We start from the raw sequence: 23884 nt of genomic DNA on the forward strand, positions 1-23884 counted from the left end.
GAGACACTACATGTCTCTCCCCATAATTGAGTATACAGTAAGATCTAGAGGAGAAAAATAATGTCAGGGATGCAGTCCTTTCTGGTGGTAGAGATCAATGCCCACTTCAAAAGTGAAAAAAAGTCAGGTTTTAGCCAGTGACATAAAATGCTGAGAGCATGAAAGGCTATACATTGAGGCCAGGTTTAAATGGAAAGTGTCTGTCAATACAGGGATTAGCAAGGAGAACTGGTAGAAGGCATTGTAGGAAAAGAAAGGGTTCAGAATAGAGAGTAAGGCAGAATTTTTATTGTGAAAGAGTCTTTGGAAAGTGAAGATGCTTGGACATCCATGTTCTATGTACAACTGATGGTCATATATGCAGTATATGCATAAAGAGCCAGACCAACCTCAATGATTCAAGCAGGTGGAAATGAGGGGCATGTGTATGAATTGTGATGTGTAATGAGAATTGCAACAGTGCACTAGGAATTGATTGCAACCTGACTGGGGGAGTACTTCCAGAAATACAGAGAATAGAAAATGTCTAGTGACCTGTGTTGAATGAAAGTTAATTAAAGGAACAAATAAGAACCTGGTTTACAGAAATGTGAGATTCTGGTCCTAACTGGAACTCAAGGTTTCAAATGCATTATGTAATAAAATGCAGCAACTGTGAATGTTGCTTTAATTTACCATGTAGTTTCTCCTATGGCAATGTCTTCCTATGTTGAGGTAACTCTTTTATGATCTTATGAACACTTTTGTGCAATTTAAATACATTCAAACCCTTCAAGAATCTGAGAGATCTGTGGGAGAACCTCAGTGGGAGAGCAAATTCTTAGCAGGCAAAAGTTTCTCTCTCATTGTTCACCATTGAGAAGAAAATAAATAAAACATGTCATAGACATATGAGCAAACACTTCATTGCTAGGTGCAGGTATATTATTGATTTACAACTCATCAAAATTTCTGAAAAGAATGTTATCCAGCAAACCATGGATTTATTTTATAGGAAAAGAGTTAATAAAATCACATAGGTATTTCATAAAGTTACAAGTCTCAAGTGTACTAAATCAAAATCAGGAATATTGATTTGGTTAAATTGGCAGTTAAGTTTGCATTGGTAGAATAATTTTTGCAATGACCATTAATACAAAACATTGGTAAGTATACCAATGTCAAAATGCAGAATGCTGGAGAGCACATTGATCTGCATTCAGAGGAGGAAAAAAGATCCCTTATAAATTCCATGTCAAAGCTGAATTAAAATGTGGCAGCACATATCTCAAGTGAATCCTGTCAGAGTCATTTAATCCATTAAATTATAAGTACATATTCTGTCCCCCATTTGCCTTATAATCAATAAGCCCAAATTGTGATGAGATTCCAGGGGAAGGGACACTTATTTGATCATCCAAGAGAGTTTTCTGAACTAATTAGTTCAGATATATGTGTTTAGGATAACAGCTAATATGCATATGCATGTTTGTGTTTGTTTATACCCAAGTGAGAAAGTGGTGCATCTTCTTTTCTCATATTCTCTGTTTTATCCAATATAAAGTTTCTTTTTCCTCTCTTGTGTGAAGATAGTGTTTTCATATCTATAAAAAATGTACGAGAAAACATACAGTTCAGACGAGCAATCAAAAAATGCATTCTGAAGCTTGTAGAATTATCAGATATCAATAAACTATTGAGTTTCAAAGAAATTTTTACATACACTAAGAGTAACAGTGTTGGTATTTGAGTGGCAAACCACATAAAGCATTCTGCTTAAAATAATGTATCTAGTGTGACATATCTTGGCAGCTTTTCAAGTATTTTCATCAGAGGGCTAGTTTACCATGATGTTTTGTATGGATATATCAGAATTTTTCTAGTAATACTTTGCCTTCCTGACACACCTGGGAACATGGTTTCACTACAATGCACTAACAGACAAATACAATAATATTAATGAGAATACTGAAAATAGAAACAAAATATTAGCTGCCTTTAAAAATTGATGCTTCAAAAATGCTGGGTTGCTCATCTGAATGACTCATATTGATACCTTACCTATGTTGGTGCCTACTGGATAACAAGGGGAGAAATTTGTAGCGCAGTTTGCCCTGATTCTTCCAGTCCCTACTGGTTCAAATCATCTCTGGACCAGGAAAATTTCACTTAGATTTGAGACAGATAAACTGAATATAGGTGAATAGCATTATCTCCATTTCCTCATTTTTCCTAAACTACTTCAGTCCTCCATCATTTTCCTTTCTCTTTAGCTTTTCCAAAGAACTCCCAGAGTTGGGAACTTAATTCTTTTGATTTTACATTCTTTAAATTAGCTCCACTTTCTCTTGCCTGCCAACTTAAAAAATTCATCTTAGCTATTTAAATTCTTCATCTTTGTCTTTTGAGTCCTTCCCAATTCCCAAGAAATATTCTCAGAATGAAAGAAAGATTTATGCTTGCCCTTGATCTGCTTGTGTCCTGAACTGTAGAAACTGATACTTTTCCTTTTTATTTCCCAAAAGGACATCCATTCCCTGACTCCAAAACATGTCTGTGAACCAGGATCTTTGGAATCACCTTAGAATTTAATGAACATGTAGATTCAAAGACCTGCTGAGTCAGAATGAGCTTTTGAACATGGTCTTGAAGGGATGATTTCTCACAGTTTTGGAGTTTGAGTGTGAACTTTGTCAGCTTTCAATTTCTGTAGGTTAATTTGAATGTAGCTCTGAATTCCTCCCTAGGCTATATCCTCAAATAAAATGTAGAAGTATAAGTAATCTTTCCAAAGTGAATTTTAGAAATATTTTTGGGGAATGTCCCATAGCAATTCATACTTCTATTATTGCATTTGCTGTTTCTGCCCTATATTTTTGTCCTAGGTAGTAGGAACATGTTGCATATCATTAAATTGTATATATTCCTAATCATTTATGGTAAATTAACTTAGCTCTTTCGGATCAGGTCTTCTTTCCTCAGTTCATTTCCAACAATGACTAAACCAGGAAGTGTGAGAAAGTTTGACTCTCTCCTTCACTCATCTTTGGAACTTGAAAAACAAATTCTTCCCACAGTTTAAAACCTCTGCACTTTTCCCTTCTCATATATGGCGTGAATTTCCCACACTCCACTGAGTTCCACTACTTTTTTTTTCCCTTCTTCAACTCCTTGTTCTCATTAAGAATCTCAATCTTCATCCCCTCCTCTTCTCTCCTTTTCCTTATTTCCAACTTTCCTATGATGGAAGCATATATCAAATGCAACTCAAAATTCAGTTCCTTTAGCAATACCCTCACTTTAACATGTGGCTGACACCTATTATGCCTCCTATTTTCTTACATTTTTCTTATGATATTTGATAGGCACATTCTTTGAATAATTATAACATACCATTGGTTGTTATTTAAGGCACATTTACTTTAAAATATTTTTAATCATATATGGTTCATATATTCTACATGTCTATGCTTTGCTTCTTTGCTCTTGGATGAAACTCACCAGATATACAGGAAGCACACACCTCTGGATGTTGCTCAGAGCCACTCTGGTAAAATAATGGCAATAATGAGATGCATATAGCTTTAGTCATCACTCTTTAGACATCACCATGTTTCTACTTGTGAAATCACGAGAATCAGAAATTATACCATTATTTTTTTGCACTGTATTTTCCATAAGGAATACATTCTAATACACTCCAGATGAAGCTGAGTTTCTCTCTTTATCTGGCTACTGGTGGGGTAAATCAAGATGGATGAAATAGGAAATATGTTCCCTGATAACAAACTCACTTAAGCAGATATGTCTAAAACATGTTACATCAATGCTTAAGTAGCCCATTTTGCATTCCTCAGAAAGTCTATGAACACAGTAGAAAATGTATTTAAATCTCTTGTGAAATGTATTTGATGTTATAGAGCATTCAAAATTTTAAACACCGCAGGACCATTTTTAGAGTTAAAATATGATACTTGATGTGATAAGAAAGTTTCAATTCTGTCACCTTGTGTAAGACTGAAACACTGCTTCACTTGCTTCATTTAAATCATTAGGGCCTTCCAAAATTTAGTGACTTTCAGCAAAATATTTACTGAATAAAATATGTAATAAAGTGTATTTAGCACAGGAAATACATCTACATTTTAATTGGACATACAAGCACCCTCAGTTTGAGTAAAGTGCACAACACTGTTCATTGAAGAAAGAATTAGAAGGAATTCCATGGCCTAGCCACTGTGCCCAGCACTGAGACCTGCCCCAGCCTGCAGTCTGGCACCCATGCTCTGCACAATTTAGCATCTGTACTGCGGTTGACCATCTATCAACATGTGAGGTCACCTCTGCCTGCTAACATAGATTATTCCCAACCTGGAAACCATCATTCCTAGTGGGAGAGCACCCTTCTTGGGACACCGAAATATGAAGTTCCTCTCAGGCATCAGGCTACTGAAGAATAGGAGGTTTGAACACTACAGAATAGTCTTATTGTAGAATTTTTATGAGTAACATTATTATGATTATTCCTAGTATACCTTTATTATTACTACTTTTACTTTCTTTTATTAATATTTTTTCTCACTCTACTTTCCTCTTATCTGTTTCCTTGGAGACTCTTTCTCCCTTTTCTCATGCTAACAACTAATTTTTTTAATACTGCTTTCACTATTCCTACCACATAGTACCTCTATAGACTCACTTCTTATCTCATTAATGTTATATTCTACATCCCTCCCCATCTGCTCTGTCCACCATTAGAAATTGTGGTCCTTATTGCAAAGCCTATGGGTTATGTGGTAGACAATAATTGAACTCACCACTTCTGTTTATTAAAACAATATGGTTAATACCTTAATAGGGACTCTTTGTGTGCTGCTAATATTGATCTCGCACTTCAAGGTGAGGTATTAGAAACCTACAGGGACACTATAAGTGGTAAAACTGTCATGCTTGGATTCACACAGAAGGGAAGTACATGAACAACATGAGAAAACAAGGAAGAAAGTGTCCCAAACAAACCTAGATACTATATCAATAAAACCCAATGACATCATGGCAGAAGAAATGTCAGAAAGGGGTTCAGAATGTATATAATTCAAATAATCTGAGAAACAATGAGATAAGAGAGCAAATGCAGGCCAATAATGATAACAACAATACACAGTTAAAAGAGCAAATGCAGAAAGCAAAAGATCAATTCAATAGAGATATTCTGAAAAAAAAAAAAAACAGAAATCCTTGAAATGAAGGAAACAATAAACCAAATTAAAAACTCAACAGAAAGCATAATAAACAGGCTAGCTCACTTGGAAGACAGAACCTCACACACTGCAGACAAAATATTTATTCTTGAAAAAAAAAAGTTGACCACACAGAGAAGATGGAAAGAAATCATGGACAGAACCTCCAGAATTATGGGATATCATGAAAAGACCAAATTTAAGAATTATTGGGATTAAGGAAGGCATAGAGAGACAAATCAAATGAATGAATAATCTCTTCAATAAAATAATATCAGAAAATATTCCAAATCTCAAGGAAGAAATGGAAAATCAAATACAGAGGCTTACAGGACACCAAATGCACAAAATTACAACAGATCCACACCAAGGCACCTTATAATAAAAATTTCTAATGTACAAAAGAAAGATAGAATGTTAAAGGCTGCAAGAGAAAAATATCAGATTACATACAGGGCACAAACCAATACAGGTATCAGCAGATTTCTCAACCCAGACCCTAAAAGCTAGAAGGGCCTGGAACAACATATTTCAAGTTCTGAAAGAAAATGGATGCCAACCAAGAATCTTCTGCCCAGCAAACTAACCTTCAGATTTGAAGATGAAATAAAATCCTTCCATGATAAACAAAACCTAAAAGAATTTACAAATAGAAAGTCTGCACTACAGAACATTCTCAGCAAAAGAATTCATGAGGAAGAAATGAGAAAAAAACAATGTAAGTCAGTAAAGGGAGGAATTAATGTAAAGGAATAGCCAATTAAAGTAGAAATCAAGCCAAGCTAAAAACCAGAAACAAGCCAAAATGACCAGGAATACAAGTCATATGTCAATAATAACCCTGAATGTTAATGACCTAAACTCATCAATCAAAAGACACAACATGGCAGATTGGATTAAAAAGAAAGACCCAACAATATGCTGACTTCAAGAGACTCATCTCATAGAAAAAGATACCCACAGATTAAAGGTGAAAAGATTGGGGAAAACATACCACACACACAGACTCAGTAAAAAAGCAGGGGTTTTCATCCTCATATCAGATAAAGTGAACTTCAATTCAAAGTTTTTTTTAATTTTATTTTTTATATTTTTTTATTCTAAACAAATGGGACACATGTTGTTTGTCTGTACATGGGCTAAGGCTTTATACCATTAAAGGTATAAAGGTTAAAGGATAATACCATTTGTATAATCATAAATTTACATATGGTAATGTTGTTTGATTCATTCTATTATTTTTCCCTTCCCCCCACCCCTCCCACCCCTCTTTTCCCTCTATATAGTCCTTCCTTCCTCCATTCAAGTCCCCCTCCCTAACCATAACCCTAACCATAACACAAACCCCTCCCACCCCCCATTATGTGTCATCATCCACTTATCAGCGAGATCATTCGTCCTTTAGTTTTTTGAGACTGGCTTATCTCACTTAGCATGATATTCTCCAATTTCATCCATTTGCCTGCAAATGCCATAATTTTATCATTCTTTATGGCAGAGTAATGTTCCATTGTATATATATATACCACAGTTTCTTTATCCACTCATCAATTGAAGGGCATCTAGGTTGGTTCCACAATCTGGCTATTGTACATTGAGAAGCTATGAACACTGATGTGGCTGTATCTCTGTAGTATGCTGATTTTAAGTCATTTGGGTATAGGCCAAGGAGTGGGATAGCTGGGTCAAATGGTGCTTCCATTCCAAGCTTTCTGTGGAATCTCCACACTGCTTTCCAGAGTGGCTGCACTAATTTGCAGCCCCACCAGCAATGTATGAGTGTACCTTTCTCCCCACATCCTCGCCAACACCTGTTGTTGCTTGTATTTTTAATAATCGCCATTCTAATTGGGGTGAGATGGAATCTTAGGGTGGTTTTGATTTGCATTTCTCTTATTACTACAGATGTTGAACATTTTTTCATATGTTTGTTAATTGCTTGTACATCTTCTGTGAAGTGTCTGTTCATTTCCTTAGCCCATTTGTCAATTGGATTATTTGTATTCTTGGTGTAGAATTTTTTGAGTTCTTTATAGATTCTGGAGACTAGTGCTCTATCTGAAGTATGATTGGCAAAGATATTCTCCCACTCTGTAGGCTCTTTCTTCGCATTCCTGATAGTTTCCTTTGCTGAGAGAAAGCTTTTTAGTTTGAATCTATCCCAGTTATTGATTCTTCCTTTTATTTCTTGTGCTATGGGAGTCCTGTTGAGGAAGTCTGCTCCTAGGCCGACATGTTGAAGATCTGGACCTACTTTTTCTTCTATAATCTGCAGGGTCTCTGGTCTGATTCCAAGGTCCTTAATCCATTTTGAGTTGAGTTTTGTGCAGGGTGAGAGATAGGGGTTTAGTATCATTCTGTTGCATATGGATTTCCAATTCTCCCAGCACCATTTGTTGAAGAGGTTATCTTTCTCCATTGCATATTTTTGGCACCTATGTCTAGTATGAGAAAATTGTATTTATTTGGGTTTGCATCCAAGTCCTCTATTCTATACCATTGATCTACCTGTCTAGTTTGGTACCAATACCATGCCGTCTTTGTTACTATTGCTTTGTAGTAAAGTTGAAGTTCGGGTATTGCGATACCCCCAGCTTCATTTTTCCTGCAAAGGATTGCTTTAGCTATTCTGGGTTTCTTATTCTTCCAGATGAATTTCATGATTGCTTGCTTTATTTCTGTAAGGTACATCATTGGGATTTTAATTGGAATTGCATTGAATCTGTATACCACTTTTGGTAGTATGGCCATTTTAACAATATTAACTCTGCCTATCCAAGAACATGGGAGATCTTTGCATCTTCTAAGGTTTTCTTTAATTTCTTTCTTTAGTGTTCTGTAGTTCTCATTGTAGAGGCTTTCACCTCTTTTGTGAGATTGATTCCCAAGTATTTTAATTTTTTCAATGCTATTGTGAATGGGGTAGGTTTCCTAATTTCTCTTTCTGAAGATTCATCACTTATGTATAAAAATGCATTGGATTTATGAGCATTGATCTTGTAACCTCCTACTTTACTGAATTCACTTATTAGTTCTAAGAATCATCTGGTGGAATTTCCAGGTTCCGCTAAGTATATAATCATATCATTAGCAAAGAGGGATAGATTCAGTTCTTCTTTTCCTATTCATATTCCTTTAATTTTTTGGGTCTAATTGCTCTGGCTAACGTTTCAAGGACGATATTGAATAGAAGTGGTGAAAGGGGGCAACCCTGCCTTGTACCAGTTTTTAGGGGAAATGCTTTCAGTTTTTCACCATTTAGAATGATATTGGCCATTGGCTTAGCACAGATGGCCTTTACAATGTTAAGGAATGTTCCCTCTATCCCTATTTTTTCTAGAGTATTGAGCATGAAGGGGTGCTGTATTTTATCAAATGCTTTTTCTGCATCTATTGAAATAATCATGTGATTCTTTAAGTCTATTGATATGGTGAATGACATTTATTGATTTCTGGATGTTGAACCAACCTTGCATCCCTGGGATGAAACCCACTTGATCATCGTGCACTATCTTTTTAATATGTTTTTGTATGCGATTTGCTAAAATTTTGTTGAGAATTTTTGCATCAATGTTCATTAAGGATATTAGTTTGAAATTTTCTTTCTTCGATGTGTCTCTGTCTGGTTTGGGTATCAGGGTAATATTGGCTTCATAGAATGAGTTTGGTAGGGTTCCCTCCTCTTCTATTTCATGGAATACTTTGAGAAGTATCGGAATAAGCTCTTCTTTAAAGGTTTTGTAGAACTCGGCTGAGAACCCATCTGGTCCCGGACTTTTCTTTGTTGATAGGCTTTTGATGACTTCTTGTATTTCATTACTTGAAATTGGTCTATTTAAATTGTGTATGTCCTCCTCGTTCAGTTTATGTAATTCATATGTCTCCAGAAACCTGTTGATGACTTAGAAATTTTCTTTTGTTGGAATATAGGTTTTCAAAATAGCTTCTAATTATGTTTTGTATTTCAATCGTGTCTGTTGTGATATTTCCTTGTTCATTCCGAATTTTAGTGATTTGGGTTTTCTCTTGTCTTCTCTTTGTTAGAGTGGCTAAGGGTTTATCAATTTTGTTTATTTTTTCAAAGAATCAACTATTTTGTTAATTTTTCTGGTTGTTTCTTTTGTTTCAATTTCATTGATTTCAGCTCTGAGTTTAACTATTTCCTGTCTTCTACTACTTTTGGTGTTGGTCTATTCTTCTTTTTCTAGGGATTTGAGCTGTAGTGTTAGGTCATTTACTTGTTGATTATTACTTCTTTTATTGAATGCGCTCCATGAAATAAATTGTCCTCTAAGTACTGCTTTCATAGTGTCCCAAGATTTTGATATGAGGTTTCTTTGTTCTCATTTACCTCTAAGAATTTTTTAATTTCCTTCCTAATATCTTCTGTTATCCATTCATCATATAATAGCATATTGTTTAATCTCCAGGTGTTGCAGCAGTCTCTGTTTTTTACTCTTTCATTTATTTCTAATTTCAATCCATTATGATCTGATAGAGTACAAGGTAGTGTATCTTCTTGTATTTGCTAACATTACCTTTGTGGCAATAATATATGGTCTATTTTAGAGAAGGATCTATGTGCTGCTGAGAAGAAACTGTATTTGCTCTTGGTGGGATGGTATATTCTATAAATGTCCGTTAGGTCTAAATTATTAATTGTGTTATTGAGGCCTATGGTTTCTTTGTTCAAATTTTGTTTGGAAGATGTGTCCAGTGGTGAGAGAGGTGTGTTAAAATCACCTAGTATTATTGTGTTATGGTCTATTTGGTTTCTGAAATTGAGGAGGATTTGTTTGACATACATGGATGAGCCACTCTTTGGGGCATAGATGTTTATGATTGTTATGTCTTGCTGATTTATGGTTCCCTTAAGCAATATGTAATGTCCTTCTTTATCCCTTCTGACTAACTTTGGCTTGAAGTCCACATTATCTAAAATTAGGATGGATACCCCAGCTTTTTTGCTGAGTCCATGTGCATGGTATGTTTTTTCCCATCCTTTCACCTTTAGTCTATGGGTATGTCTTTCTATGAGATGAGTCTCTTGCAGGCAACATATTGTTGGATCTTTCTTTTTAATCCAATCTGCCAGTGTATGTCTTCTGATTGATGAGTTCAGGGCATTAATATTCAGGGTTATTATTGAGATATGACTTGTATTCTCGTTCACTTGGCTCATTTTATTTATTTATTTATTTATTTATTTATTTATTTATTTTGGCACGACTTGGTTCCTCCTTTATTTGACATTTCCTTTAGGATAGTTCCTCCTGTTGCTGATTTGTTTCTTTGTTTTTCATCTCTTCCTCATGGAATATTTTTCTGAGAATGTTATGTAATGCTGGCTTTCTTTTTGTAAATTCTTTTAGCTTTTGTTTATCATGGAAGGATTTTGTTTCATCGTCAAATTTGAAGGTATGTTTTGCTGGGTATAAGATTCTCGGTTGGCATCCATTTTCTTTCAGGGCTTGAAAAATGTTGTTCCAGGCCCTTCTAGCTTTTAGGGTCTGGATTGAAAAATCTGCTGATATCCGTATTGGTTTCCCCCTGAATGTAATTTGGTTCTATTCTCTCACAGCCTTCAAATTTCTGTCTGTTTTTTATATGTTAGTTATTTTCATTATATTGTGCCTTGGTGTCGGTCTGTTGTAATTTTGTATATTTGGAGTCCTATAAGCCTCTTGTACTTGATCTTCCATGTCATTCTTCAGATTTGGGAAATTTTCTGATAGTATTTCATTGAATAGATTGTTTATTACTTTGATCTGTTTCTCTAAGCCTTCCTCAATCCCAATAATTCTTAAATTTGGCCTTTTCATTATATCCCATAATTCTTGTTGATTCTGTTCATGATTTCTTACCATCTTCTCTGTTTGGTCCACTTTGTTTTCAAGGTTAAATATTTTGTCTTCAATATCTGAGGTTCTGTCTTCCAGGTGTTCTATCCTATTAGTTATGCTTTCTATGGAGTTCTTTATTTGGTTTATTGTTTCCTTCATTTCAAGGATTTCTGTTTGTTTTTTTTTTCAATATCTCTAACTCTTTATTGAAATGATCTTTTGCTTCCTGTATTTGCTCTTTTAACTGTCGATTGGTGTGATCATTCAGTGCCTGCATTTGCTCTTTCATCTCATCATTCAGTGCATGCATTTGCTCTTTCATCTTGTTTGTTTCCCTGATAATTTTAATTATGTACATTCTGAACTCCCTCTCTGTCATTTCTTCTGCCATCCTGTCATTGGATTTTATTGATGTAGCATCTAGATTTGTTTGGAATATTTTCTTCCCTTGTTTTCTCATACTGTTCAGGTATCAATGGACTGCTGAGATATTGCAGATTTCCTCTATTGACTTACAATGTCCCTGAAGATTTCTAGTATATCCCCTCTTAGCCTTCGGTAGCCTGAAGCCTTGGAGGAAGTTGATAATGCGGTGCTCCACAAGGAAGCTGCCTCTCTAGGGGTGGTGGCCTTACAGTGGGGTATATTCCCTGCTAGTGGGCAGAGGTACCTCCACTTGCTGACGAATGGTCATCCAAAGGGGAACTAGGATGTAGGCTGAGGCAAGGCCAGTTTTGACCTGTGTCTCTGGTTTTACAGTCCTTGTGGGAGAACCTCATCCGACAGGGAAGACTCATCCAGTGGGGAGGTCTCGCTGGTCAGTTCCCCTCCTAGAGGTTCCGTTCAATTCACAACTACTGCCTGGGCTGGGCAGCCTTCTTCTGCAATGTTCCCAGGGACCTGGACCTACTTCCTGGGCCTGGAAGCCTCGCCCTTCACAGACGAGTCTCCTTAGGTTGCCTCTTCTCAGAGAAGCTGCCTGCAGTCCTGAAGCCTTCACTCTGCCCCTCAGCTTGTCTGTGCAGCTCTTCCACCAAGAAGCCGCCTAGGTCCTGGGACCCTGCTCTGCACCTAATCACCTGGCTATGCGGCCCCTCCTCTGAGCAGCCACCTGGAGCCCCTTACAGTAGCTCCGAGTCCCAGTGACCCACCTCCGGCAGCCACCTGATGTTCCGTGCGGTCACTCTGACTCCACGTGACCCACCGCGCACCTCCTTCTCCTCCAGGCAGTCACCCAGAGTTCTGGTGTGTTCGCCACGAGTCCCAGCAACTCACTGTGCACCTCCTCCTCCCGAATGCCACCCGTAGCCCTGGTGCAGTCACTCTGAGCCCAAGGGCCCCGCCGCGCTCCTCCTCCTCCTCCAGGCAGCCCCCTGGCATTCAGGAGTGGTCGATCTGAGTCTAAACACCTCATGACGTAACTCCTCCTCCGAACAACCCCCTGGAGCTCTGGTGTGGCTGTTCTAAGTCCAAGTGACCCACCGCACTCCTCCTCCTCCTCCAGGCAGCCCCCCTGTGTTCAGGAGTGGTCCCTCTGAGTCCAAACCACTCACCACGCTCCTCCTCTGGACAGCCACCCGGAGCCCTGGTGCGACTGCTCCAAGTCCAAGCAACGTGCTGTGCCCATGCTTCTCCTCCTCCTCTGGGCAGTCCCGGGTGTTCAGGAGTGGTCACTTTGAGTCCACACAGCTCTCCTTGCCACTCCTCCTCCTTTGGGCAGCCTCCCAGAGCCCCGGGGGTTGCTCCGAGTCCAAGCGCTGTGCTCAGCGGCCTCCTCTCTGATGCTCCCAGTTGTCTGAGTTCACTGCTCCAGCGGGGGAGGGGTGTCTTGCCGGGCAGCTCTATTTCACAAAGTTCCCTGCGTTCTGGGACTACCACCCCATCTGGGATGCCTCTCCAATGGGAGAGACTCACCCGGCTGCTTTGAGTTTTTCCCAAGTCTCTCAATATCTCCTCTTCTTGAGTCCTGAGTCCTGGAGCAACATGAAACTCAGCCACCCTCTAGTCTGCCATCTTGAATCTCCTCAATTCAAAGTTAGTCAAAAGGGATAAAGAAGAATATTTCATTCTGCTTAAGGGAAGCATAAATAAGCAAGACATAACAATCATAAATATTTAAGCCCCAAACAATGGCACATCTATGTACATTAAACAAATCCTTCACAATTCCAAGAACTAAATAGACCACAACACAATAATACTCGGTGACTTTAACACACCTCTCTCACAATTGGACATATCTTCCAAACAAAGATTGAACAAAGAAACCATAGAATTCAATAACACAATCAATAATTTAGACTTAACAGACATATGTAGAATATTCTATCCATCTATGAGTGAATATACTTTCTTAGCAGCAAATGGATCCTCCTCTAAAATAGACCATAAGTTATGTCACAAAGCCACTCTTAGAAAATGCAAAAAATCAGAGATAATTCCTTATATTCATCCTATTAGATTATAATGGAATATTAGAAATCAATGACAAAATAGAAAACAGAAACTACTCTAATACCTGGATATTAAATAATATGCTTATTGAATGATGCATGGATAACAGAAGACATCAGGGGGGGAGATAAAAAATTCTTAGAGATAAATGGGAACAATGATATAATACATCAAAATCTCTGGAATGCTATGAAAGCAGTAGTAAGAGGAAAATGCATTGCACGGAGTGCATTCAATAAAAGAAGAGAAAGTCAACAAATAAACAACCTAACATTACAGTTCAAAGCCCTAGAAAAAGAACAGATCAACACCAAATGTAGTAGAAGAGAGGAAATAATTAAAATCAAAGCCAAAATCAATAAAATTGAAACCAAAGAAACTATTCAAAAAATTGACAAAACAAAAAGTTGATTCTTTGAAAAAATAAACAAAATTGATAAATCCTTAGCCACACTAATGAAGGATAAAAAACTCAAATTACTAAAATTTATCATGAAAAAGGAAATATCACAACACACACTACTGAAATGCAAAACACAATTAGAATCTATTTTGAAAATCTATATTCCAACAAAATAGAAAATCTTGAAGACATCAACAAGTTTCTAGAGCCATATGATCTACACAAACTAAATCTGGAGGACATACACAATTTAAATAGATCATTTCAAGCAATGAAATAGAAGTAGTCATCAAAAGCCTACCAAACCAAGAAAAGTCAGGGACCAGAAGGATTCTAGGTCAGGTTCAACAAGACCTTCAGAGAAGAACTCATTTTAATACTCTCCAAAGTATTCCATGAAATAGAAAATGAGAGAACCTTTCCAAACTCAATCTATGAAGCTAATATCATCCTGACACCAAAACAAGACAAAGACACATTGAGGAAAGAAAATATCAGACCAATATCCCTAATCAACATAGATGCAAAAATTCTTAACAAAATTTTAGCAAATCCCATACAAAAACATATTAAAAAGATAGTGCACCATGATGAAGTGGGTTTCATCTGAAGGGTGCAAGGTTGGTTCAACATCTAGAAATCAATAAATGTAATTCACCACATCAGTGGAAAACTAACCCATTCACAATAGCCTAAAAAAATACTCTGGAATCAATCTAACAAAAGAGGTGAAAGACCTCTACAATAACTACAGAACACTAAGGAAAGAAATCAAAGAAAACCTTAGAAGATTAGAAAGATCTGTCATGTTCTTAGACAGGTAGAATTAATAGTGTCAAAATGGCCGTACTACCAAAAGTGCTATACAGATTCAATGCAATTCCATTTAAAATCCCAATGATGTACCTCATAGAAATAAAGAAAGCAATTATGAAATTCATTTGGAGGAAAGAGAGACCCAGAATAGTTAAAGCAATCCTTAGCAGGAAGAGTGAAGCAGGTGTTATTACAATAGCAGAACTTCAACTATACTACAGAACAATAGTAACAAAAATGGCATAGTATTGACATCAAAATAGACAGGTAGATCAATGGTACAAAATACAGCACACAGATAAGCCCACACAAATACAGATATCTCATAGTAGATAAAGGTGCCAAAAACATGTGTTGGAGAAAAGATACTCTATTCAACAAATGGTGCTGGGAAAATGAAATTAAACCCCTATCTCTCACCCTGCACAAAACTCAACTCAAAATGGATCAAGGACCTTGGAATTAGATCAGAGAATCTGTATCAAATAAAAGAAAAAGTGGGTCCAAATCTTCATCATGTCAGCTTAGGACCAGACTTCCTTAACATGACTCCTAAAGCACAAAAAATAAAAGTAGGAATCGATAATTGGGATAGATTCAAACTAAAAAGCTTTTTCTCAGCAACGGAAACAATCAACAATGTGAAAAGTGAGCCTACAGCATGGGAGAAAATCTTGCCACACACACATCTGAAGAGCACTAATCTCCAGAATCTATAAAGAACTCAAAAATGTTTTCACCAAGAATACAAATAATCCAATCAATAAATGGGTTAAGGAAATGAGCAGACACTTCACAGAAGATGATCTACAGGTAATCAATAGATAAATGAAAACATATTCAACATCTTTAGTAATAAGAGAAATGCAAATCAATACTATCCTAAGATTTATTCTCACCTGATTAGAATGGCTATTATCAAGAATACAAGCAACAAGAAGTATTGGCAAGGATGTGGGGAAAAAGTACACTTATACATTGCTGGTGGAGTTGCAAATTGGCACAACCATTCTGGAAAGCAGTATGGAGATTCCTTAGAAAACTTAGAATGGAACCACCACTTGAATCAGCTATATCCAAAGACTGAAATCAGCATACTACAGTCATGCAGCTACATCAATGTTTATAGCAGCTCAATTCACAATAGCTAGATTGTGGAATCAACCTAGATGTCTTTCAATAGATGAATGGATAAAGAAACTGTGAGATATATACACAATGGAATATTATTCAGCCATAAAAAATAATAAAATTATGGCATTTGCCAGTAAATGGATGGAGTTGGAGAATATCAGGCTAAGTGAAATAAGCCAATCCTAAAAAATCAAAGGCCAAATGATTTATCTGATAAGTGGATGATGATACATAATGTGGGCTGGGGAGGAGGCAAGAATGGAGGAAGAATGGAATGTACAGAGGAAAAGGAGGAGTGGGGAGGGGTGGAGGGATAAAAAAATAGAATGAGACAAACATCATTACCCTATGTACATGTATGTGTACAACCAGAGAAATGAAATGTACCCCATTTGTGTACAATAAATCAAAGTATAATAAAATAAAATGAAACAAAAGGAATCCCAAGGGAAAAGGGTAGCAGCACAGCATCATACAGTGCTTACTGACTGCGTTTTTTCAGAGATGGCAGTCAAATGTTCTGGTTTGTGGCTGTATGATCAAAAAGATGGGCTGTGGGTAAACACTGGAAAGTCACTATGGAGAGCCTGTGATCAGGTGAAACCAGAAACAGTGGCTTGTAAAAGGAGAAATGCATTCATAGAAGAAAAAGACTTCAGCAACTTCAGGGAAACTAACTGGGTGGAAAAGTGCAATCTTTCCTTTGGTGTCTGATGGAAATGTCACCAACCGAATTAGAAAATGGAGGAAAGGAATAGATGAACTGGTCTCAAAATAAGAAATATGAATTGCCTACAATCAAGTGAAAAACAATTTTTTCAACATCTGGCATTCAGGAATATACTGTTCAAAATTCCATTGAAATTTCAGCTCATCCTGTCAAATGACATTTATCAAGTATTCAAATAATAAGTTCTAGAGAAGATGTGGGAGGAAAAGTAAATAATATTCTGTGAGAATAAAATTTAGCATTTCCACAAATCCACATATGGGGGAGAAAAACAGTTCCCTACAAATTTCTATAATGTAAAATTTGTAACATCAAAATCTTTCTAAATTTATAGAAGGATATTTTATAGAAGAAATATGAAACTTATGTAAATTCTTCTCAATTCAAATACATTTTCTGCAAAGTAAAAATTTGGATTTTCCAAAAGATATCAAGGAAAATTCTATGTACTACCAAAATTTCCAGGGAGAATCAGAGTGTCTGTTCAGGAGACTCTTCACTAAGATTAATTTATGTGGGCTATTTCCCTAGGAAATCAAAAAAGAACCACGCATTTGTGTTCTTAACTTTTGTAAGACTGAACTGTAGCATAAAACTGTAATTTGGAGGCACCCACAAAAAGAATCAGGGGGGCGTATAGAAAGAGTCAGGCATAGATCTACTGATAACACTGGGCAGCTACAGCAAGGTCCTGTGTTCTATCTAAAGAATAGAGGCATATAGCACATTCACTGAACCCTGGTATTTGCAGCTTTGTGACAGCAAATGCCAGGAATAAGTCTGATAGAAAACAGGATGCATGAAGAACACAGGAACAGATGTACAGGTGAACACACTCTGCTGAGAGTCATTTGGATATGTTGTCCCATTTTCACCACACTGGAGTTTGGAGGTACCCTCCTGGAAATTACAATAGACTACTGGGATAAAAATCTTTTAAGAAGGGTATCATTTTAGCAACACTGTGTGAGAGATTACAAACCACTGTATGTCTTGTGCCTTGAAGACACATAGACAGCTCTCCTCACAGAATGTTGGAGGTTCACCATTATCATATAGTCTGAAGACAGTGACTGAGAGGAAGGGGCTGAAAGCTCTCATAAGAAAGACATTGTTGTTCTTGTTGGAAAGTTTGTAGATTACAGTTCAACAGGGGCATTGCCACTTTCAAATATGTGCTTTGAGAATAATGATACTGAAGGAGAAGTGCTATTTCAGATTTGAAGCGACAGAAGATTCTCGAACTGCTGGGGCAGGATCAGGTGGGATGATACTTTCAGGAAGTTCGCAAAAGTAATCAGATTCTGCAGGGATGTCATATTAACAATGATTCAAGACTGAAAATTCTTAGGAGACTTGGAATCATCCACACTATATTATCACTAACTGCAAAATTCTGTAATGGGATCTTCATTACACACTTGTCCCCAGTTTCCACAGACTGGAGGGTTTATCAGGAATATTCTTAATTAGAGAAACCCACATCATTCAGTATAAAACCAAGTACTGAGATTGCATTTCCTCTAACACTTGCAGTGTTCCCTCAGCATTCTCTAGATGGGGTAAGGGAGAAGAAAGCAGGTGAGCTAAGGTTGTGCTTTCCACCATGAAGAAAGGCCTGGTTAAGCTAGAGCAGAAAAGAAAACTACTGGACCACATTTGCTTCCTCAAATCTCCTGAAAACTATATGTTTCCAAAATTAGAAATCCTGGACAGAGGTCCCTCTATTTCAGTTACATTAGTATCAAAGAAATGGGAAGATTTCAGAGCTTTATAGTGTTTTTTTGTTTGTTTGTTTTCTTTTTCTTTCTTTGATTTGTTATATCTTTGTATTTCCCAATTTATTTCTTTTCTAATTATATATCTGATTTTCTGAGATATGTTCATTCATTACTAAAGGCCCCTTAATCCCTTTTTCTTATTTTAAATCCTTTCTATTCTAATTCTTCTTGAATTTCATCCTTATCTCCTGCTCAGTTTCTGCTTACTTTCAGCACTTTTAATGTCATTTCTTTTTAAAATTTATTACGATAAATTTATTGTCCCTAAGGCTCTTATTTCTGAGAAGTGCATATTGTTATTTTTTACTGATCCTCTTCAAAGTCTGGGCTTATAAGAACATTTGAAATATACATATAAGAAGTATACTATGGATATTTTACTATGTTTTGTTTGGCCTAATTTACCTTCTGGAAGCAAACAAGATAAGCTGACCGCAATTATAAAGAGACACATTTACATACCCATTGCTGGCAATTTTCAATGCCATCAACCCACTCCTGCTCTTCAGCTGATAACAGGTTCAAATGTGACGCTGCTAATAAACATAAACATGTACTTAAGCAACATTAAATTGTCAGAATGAGCAAATACTGGACCAAAGAAAGGGATAACATGAATAGCACTATAATTTTAATTTCAAAATCATAATTTTAAAATAAGCTTAAATTTCAGTGAATGTTTATGTTGTTTGAAAATGTTTGATTGTTGTCTGAAGGGCATAGAGACTGTATACAGGCACAGGTGAATCCTTGCAAAGAAATGTATCACTGCTTCAAATCCCAAGCCTTTTGTATTTGGTAACGGGGGTATACAAATTCCCCAGCATGCCTGAGCCTCCCAAGAATCGGCAAATACAGATGTGCCCCCACATCTCCAAGGGCACACTGAGTTATATAGGGAAAAATTACACTGATCCAAAACTTCTGAGGCACTATATTTCATCAAGTTCAATGCATATGATGATGCAAAGGTTCAGCCATTCAAGGAAAAAGGGTATTTTGAAGAAAAAATATAAAATTACAAGAGAAACAAGAGCCAACATAGAGGCCCTTCAACGGATGGATAAAGAATCAGTTAGATATACATACACATAGAATACCATTCAGTCATACAATGAATCAAAATGCAGTCTCTAAAAAGTTGAAGAAAATAAATGAAAGAAAAAGAAACTTCACTCTCTTTACTATGTCTTTATCAGAATAGTAACTTTTCAAGAACCACTGCACATCATTACTAGAATTCAATATCAACAACAACAGCAACAAGAGGTCACTGTTCCACTTTTACCAGTGAACTGCATGTTCCTTTCCTTTCCTTTGTCTTCATTTCCTCTATTAGTATTCACTTGACCTCTGGAAGCAGCAATCATGGTTCCTGCTACTCCTGACATAAACTGGATTTGTTTCCCTGGTGCTACCTCACTCATGTACCCTCATTTTGACTGGGTAATAACCACTTGATCTCTAAATTATTCCATTTTCTCTCTATTCCCCTAGGTCGTAGACTTTCAGGGGCTGCTTTTATATCTCATGGGTGTGAATACTTCATTTATTGGCAATCATAATTGAGTGTGAGGTTGGATTATGAGGCCATAACAGGTTCATGGAAGGTCTCTTTTTCGAGGTAGGAATGAATGCAGACTTGAGGAGTGAAGATATCATACAAAGGCAGAAAATGGTCATGGTATGGAAGACTGTAGCATGGCATAGAAAAAAGGCTTAAATGGGACAGTCTTTGATGATATAGGGACTGCTGAAAACTGCCAGAGAAGTGTGTACTCAGAGAAAAGGCTAAAGATGCAGATTAGGCACAGCTGTATGGTGAAACATGCCTAGAAATGTTGAGGTGTTTGGAAACCCACATTCCAAAGATGGTAACATATGCATAAAAGGGGGGTATGTCTCCAAAAGGACCTGGATTCTGTCATCACCATGGAGAGGTTAAAAAACAACAAGCAAAAGAGTGATAAGCAGGGCTGGAGATATAACTCAGTCGATAGAGTACTTGCATTACAAGCACAAGGACCTAGGTTTCAATACTCAGCACCACAAAAAAAAAAAAAAAAAAAGACTGATGAGCAAACACTCTCTGGCAGTGTGCAAGTATTATGTATTGACTGATCTGGGTCGAAATTACAGGAAAGAGTATTCACCAACAAATGTTCATTTTCCTAGCAAGTGATAAATTAAAGTACACATGATCATATATTTTCTCATTTCCTGCTACTAGCTGACCACAAAGAATGTGGAAATCATGAAGTAAGGGGGAATATGAACCATAACAAAAGTTCAATGCATTCAGGCAGTACACTGGATGTCACAGCAGAGCGGACACTGTCTTATAAATGAGTCTCTCCTATGTTTCACAGACTGGCCTTGACATTCTGGTCTGAAGAAAAAAAGGTCCTCCTGTTGCCAGGATTCTGGACTCTAGCACTGCTCCTCTGGACCTACATGCAAAATGTGGGTGGCAAGGGAATCAGTCACATAATCCATGTAACTGGTGCAATGACTTCAATTTGGGAAGCTTCCTTGTACCAATGACTATGATACGATATTTGTAAATACCTTCTCTTCAGGCACTGACTGTAATATTTTGAAACCTGGATGAAAACAACTACACAGCCATCATGGGGCAAATCCTACCTATGCATTTCAGGAAATATATAAATCATGTCAGAAAATGCCTATCATTTCATAGCTCTTAATATAGTTGTTTTCATAGAAGGTGCACTGCAAAACTTCACTGATTTCAGTGTCCTTGTTCCCTTTAGTTTCCCTTTTGGGAAACTCTATGTTTCCTGTTGGTGGCAGGCTTTACGTTCGTGGAGACAAGGCACTTTGTAATGTTTCCTGTTTCACCCACCATTCACTCATTAATGAAACACAAAAGGAGATAATGATTTACCTTGCAGGAAGCATGTAAGACTTTAGAAACTGACAAGAAAATTAGATATATACACACAAAAACTGGCATGTATCAATACCACCTCATATTCCTACTGAATGAGTATGAGTTTCAGCCTGAGTGATAAGAATGTTAGATAGCATTGATAAAGTTTTTATTAGCTTTGGGTTTTCTCCTTTATTGTTTGGAGATTTTTGTTGAATACAACCACAGGACTGAAATAGATTAAATCGATATCAGAATTACCACTTTAGTAAAACTTGCAGTTAAGTTTCCAATAGTTCCAATCCAAGATGGCAGACTAGAGGGTGATTGCATCTCCAGTAGCTCCAGAATGCAGGATTCACGAAGGGGAGGCATTGGAAGACTTGGGCTAAAATAGAGCTACGGAGTGAGTCTCCCCCACTGGGTGAAGCTCGGCCTGGTCCGCACGCCTGGATAGGGGCGGCTTATCAGTGAAGGCTAGGTCAGCTAAAATCTTCACATGCAGCCCTGCACATTACAGCAGTGGGCTCCTCCCACCCGGCAAGCTTCTCCAGCTTCTTGGAGCAGGCCCCCCAGTGATAGCCTTTTTTCACACAACCAGCTCCAAGTCCCAGAGCCAGTGTGGTGAGCTCTGACCCACAGGTAGCTTCAGGCACCAGGACAGGGCAGCCAGGTACTTCCCCAAGCAGCTGGGCTTCCTCTGGGGGGAGGCGCCTTTCAAGGCTAGCTTCTCAGAGCAGAGCGCCCAGTGAGAGCCTTTGTACACAGAGCCAGCCACAAGTCCCCAAGCCAGCAAAGAGCTCTGACCCAGATTCAGCCTCTGGGACCACGGGAGGGCAGCCAGAGACTTCTCCAGGCTGCTCTGCCCCCTCCGGCTGCAGGCTCTTTCCATGGGTTGTTCCAAGATGTCGGACTAGAGGGTGACTGCATCTCCAGTTGTTCCAGAACCCAGGATTCAAGAAGGGGAGGCACTGAGAGACTCGGACTAAAGTAGAGCAATGGGGTGAATCTCCCCCACTGGGAGAAGCTCGGCCTGGGCAGCAGGCCCAGATAAGGGTGGCTTATCAGAGTAGGGCAGGGCAGCTAGTCTTCCCCAGGCAGTCCTTCTCCCTCTGGCGGTGGGCTCCTCCCACATGGCCAGATTCTTGGGGCAGGCCCCCAGTGAGAGCCTTTCCACACAGAGCCAGCTCCAAGCCCTGGAACCAGTAGCGGGCCAGGGGCAGCTTTCTTCGGAAGCACTGCATTATCAAGTTACTCCAAGATTTCAGGCTACTGAAGGCTGAAAGGTGATACACTGGAAATCTACAGGGACACTATAGCCAATAGAGGAAATCTGCAATATCTCAGAGTCCCACTGATATATGACCAATACGAGAAAACAAGGGAAGAAAATGTCCCAAAAAACCTAGATACTATATCAATAAAACCCAATGACAGCACAGCAGAAGAAATGTCAGAAAGGGAGTTCAGAATGTACATAATTAAAACAATCAGGGAAGCAAATGAGGAGATGAAAGACCAAATGCAGGCATTGAAGGAGGAGATGAAAGAGCAAATGCAGGCATTAAATGATCGCACCAATCAACAGTTAAAAGAGCAAATACAGGAAGCAAGAGATCATTTCCATAAAGAGTTAGAGATACTGAAAAAAAACAAACAAACAAACAGAAACCCTTGAAATGAAGGAAACCATAAACCAAGTTAAAAACTCCATAGAAAGCATGGACTGATATAGACTAAATCAATATCAGAATTGCCGCTTTAGTTAATCTGAGAGTTAAGTTTCCAATGGTAAGAACACCTTTCCAATGACCATAAGTACTTAGGCAAGGGTACAAGTACCAATGTGAAGATGCAGAATGCTAGAGAACTCAGATAGGTGTATGCAGAGGAGCAAGCAAGGAACCAGAGAAGTACAACGTCAAAGTTGAAGTAATAACATGGCAGCACATATGAGGAGTGACCTGTCAGAATGATTTCATCCATGAAATGGTAAGCACACAACCTGTCCCTCATTTGTCTTATGGTCTAAATGTCCAAAGTTTTGATGAGAATCCAGAGGAAGATATAGTTTATTTCTAATCAGAAAGGATTTTCTGAACTAACTGGATTAGATATATGCTTTCAGAATCAAAGCTAATATATGTAGGGTTGTTTGTTCCATACCCATGTGAGACAGTGGTACATCTTCTCTGCCTGAATACTCTGATTTCGACCATGTCATGTATCTTTTTCCACCCTTCTGTACAGATGCATGTTCCACATCTGAAAAGAAAAATCAAATAAAAACACATGATAAAGCATAAAGAATTCAGATATGCCTATCCTAAGCAAAATGTGTTCTGAAAGCCTCACATATAGGACAGATTGCAGAGAAGGATTTTGCTTCAAACTCTTTGGCATATACACAGTCAGTATCAGTCTATGTGGTTGAGGAATAAAGACATGAATTTCATCATGAATCCTGGTTCAAAAAGAATCTACCAGAGCATAACTAAAAGTAATTTCAAACATTTTCAGAAATGGCTGGCTGTGCAGAAAACTATGTATCTAGAGATAAGAATTCAGCACCCCAAGAGACCACACATTTGCCATACACAGGGATATGGAT

At 37.8% G+C, this 23884-nt stretch overlaps 1 protein-coding gene across 1 annotated transcript in view; it reads right to left on the reverse strand.

Moving 5' to 3' along the window:
- The window catches only part of LOC306639391 (uncharacterized protein), a 77943-nt gene that overhangs the window by 23177 nt on the left and 30882 nt on the right, over nucleotides 1–23884 (reverse strand). The window contains exons 9-10 of the mRNA XM_079102869.1: nucleotides 3481–3526; nucleotides 1485–1583 (exon numbers count right to left, since the gene is read on the reverse strand). Coding sequence (XP_078958995.1) covers nucleotides 1485–1583; nucleotides 3481–3526 — 145 coding nt within the window. The remainder of the gene's footprint in view (nucleotides 1–1484; nucleotides 1584–3480; nucleotides 3527–23884) is intronic.

This window comes from Sciurus vulgaris (genome assembly GCF_902686455.1).
Source record: "Sciurus vulgaris genome assembly, chromosome: 11".
Classification (NCBI taxonomy): Eukaryota; Metazoa; Chordata; class Mammalia; order Rodentia; family Sciuridae; genus Sciurus; species Sciurus vulgaris.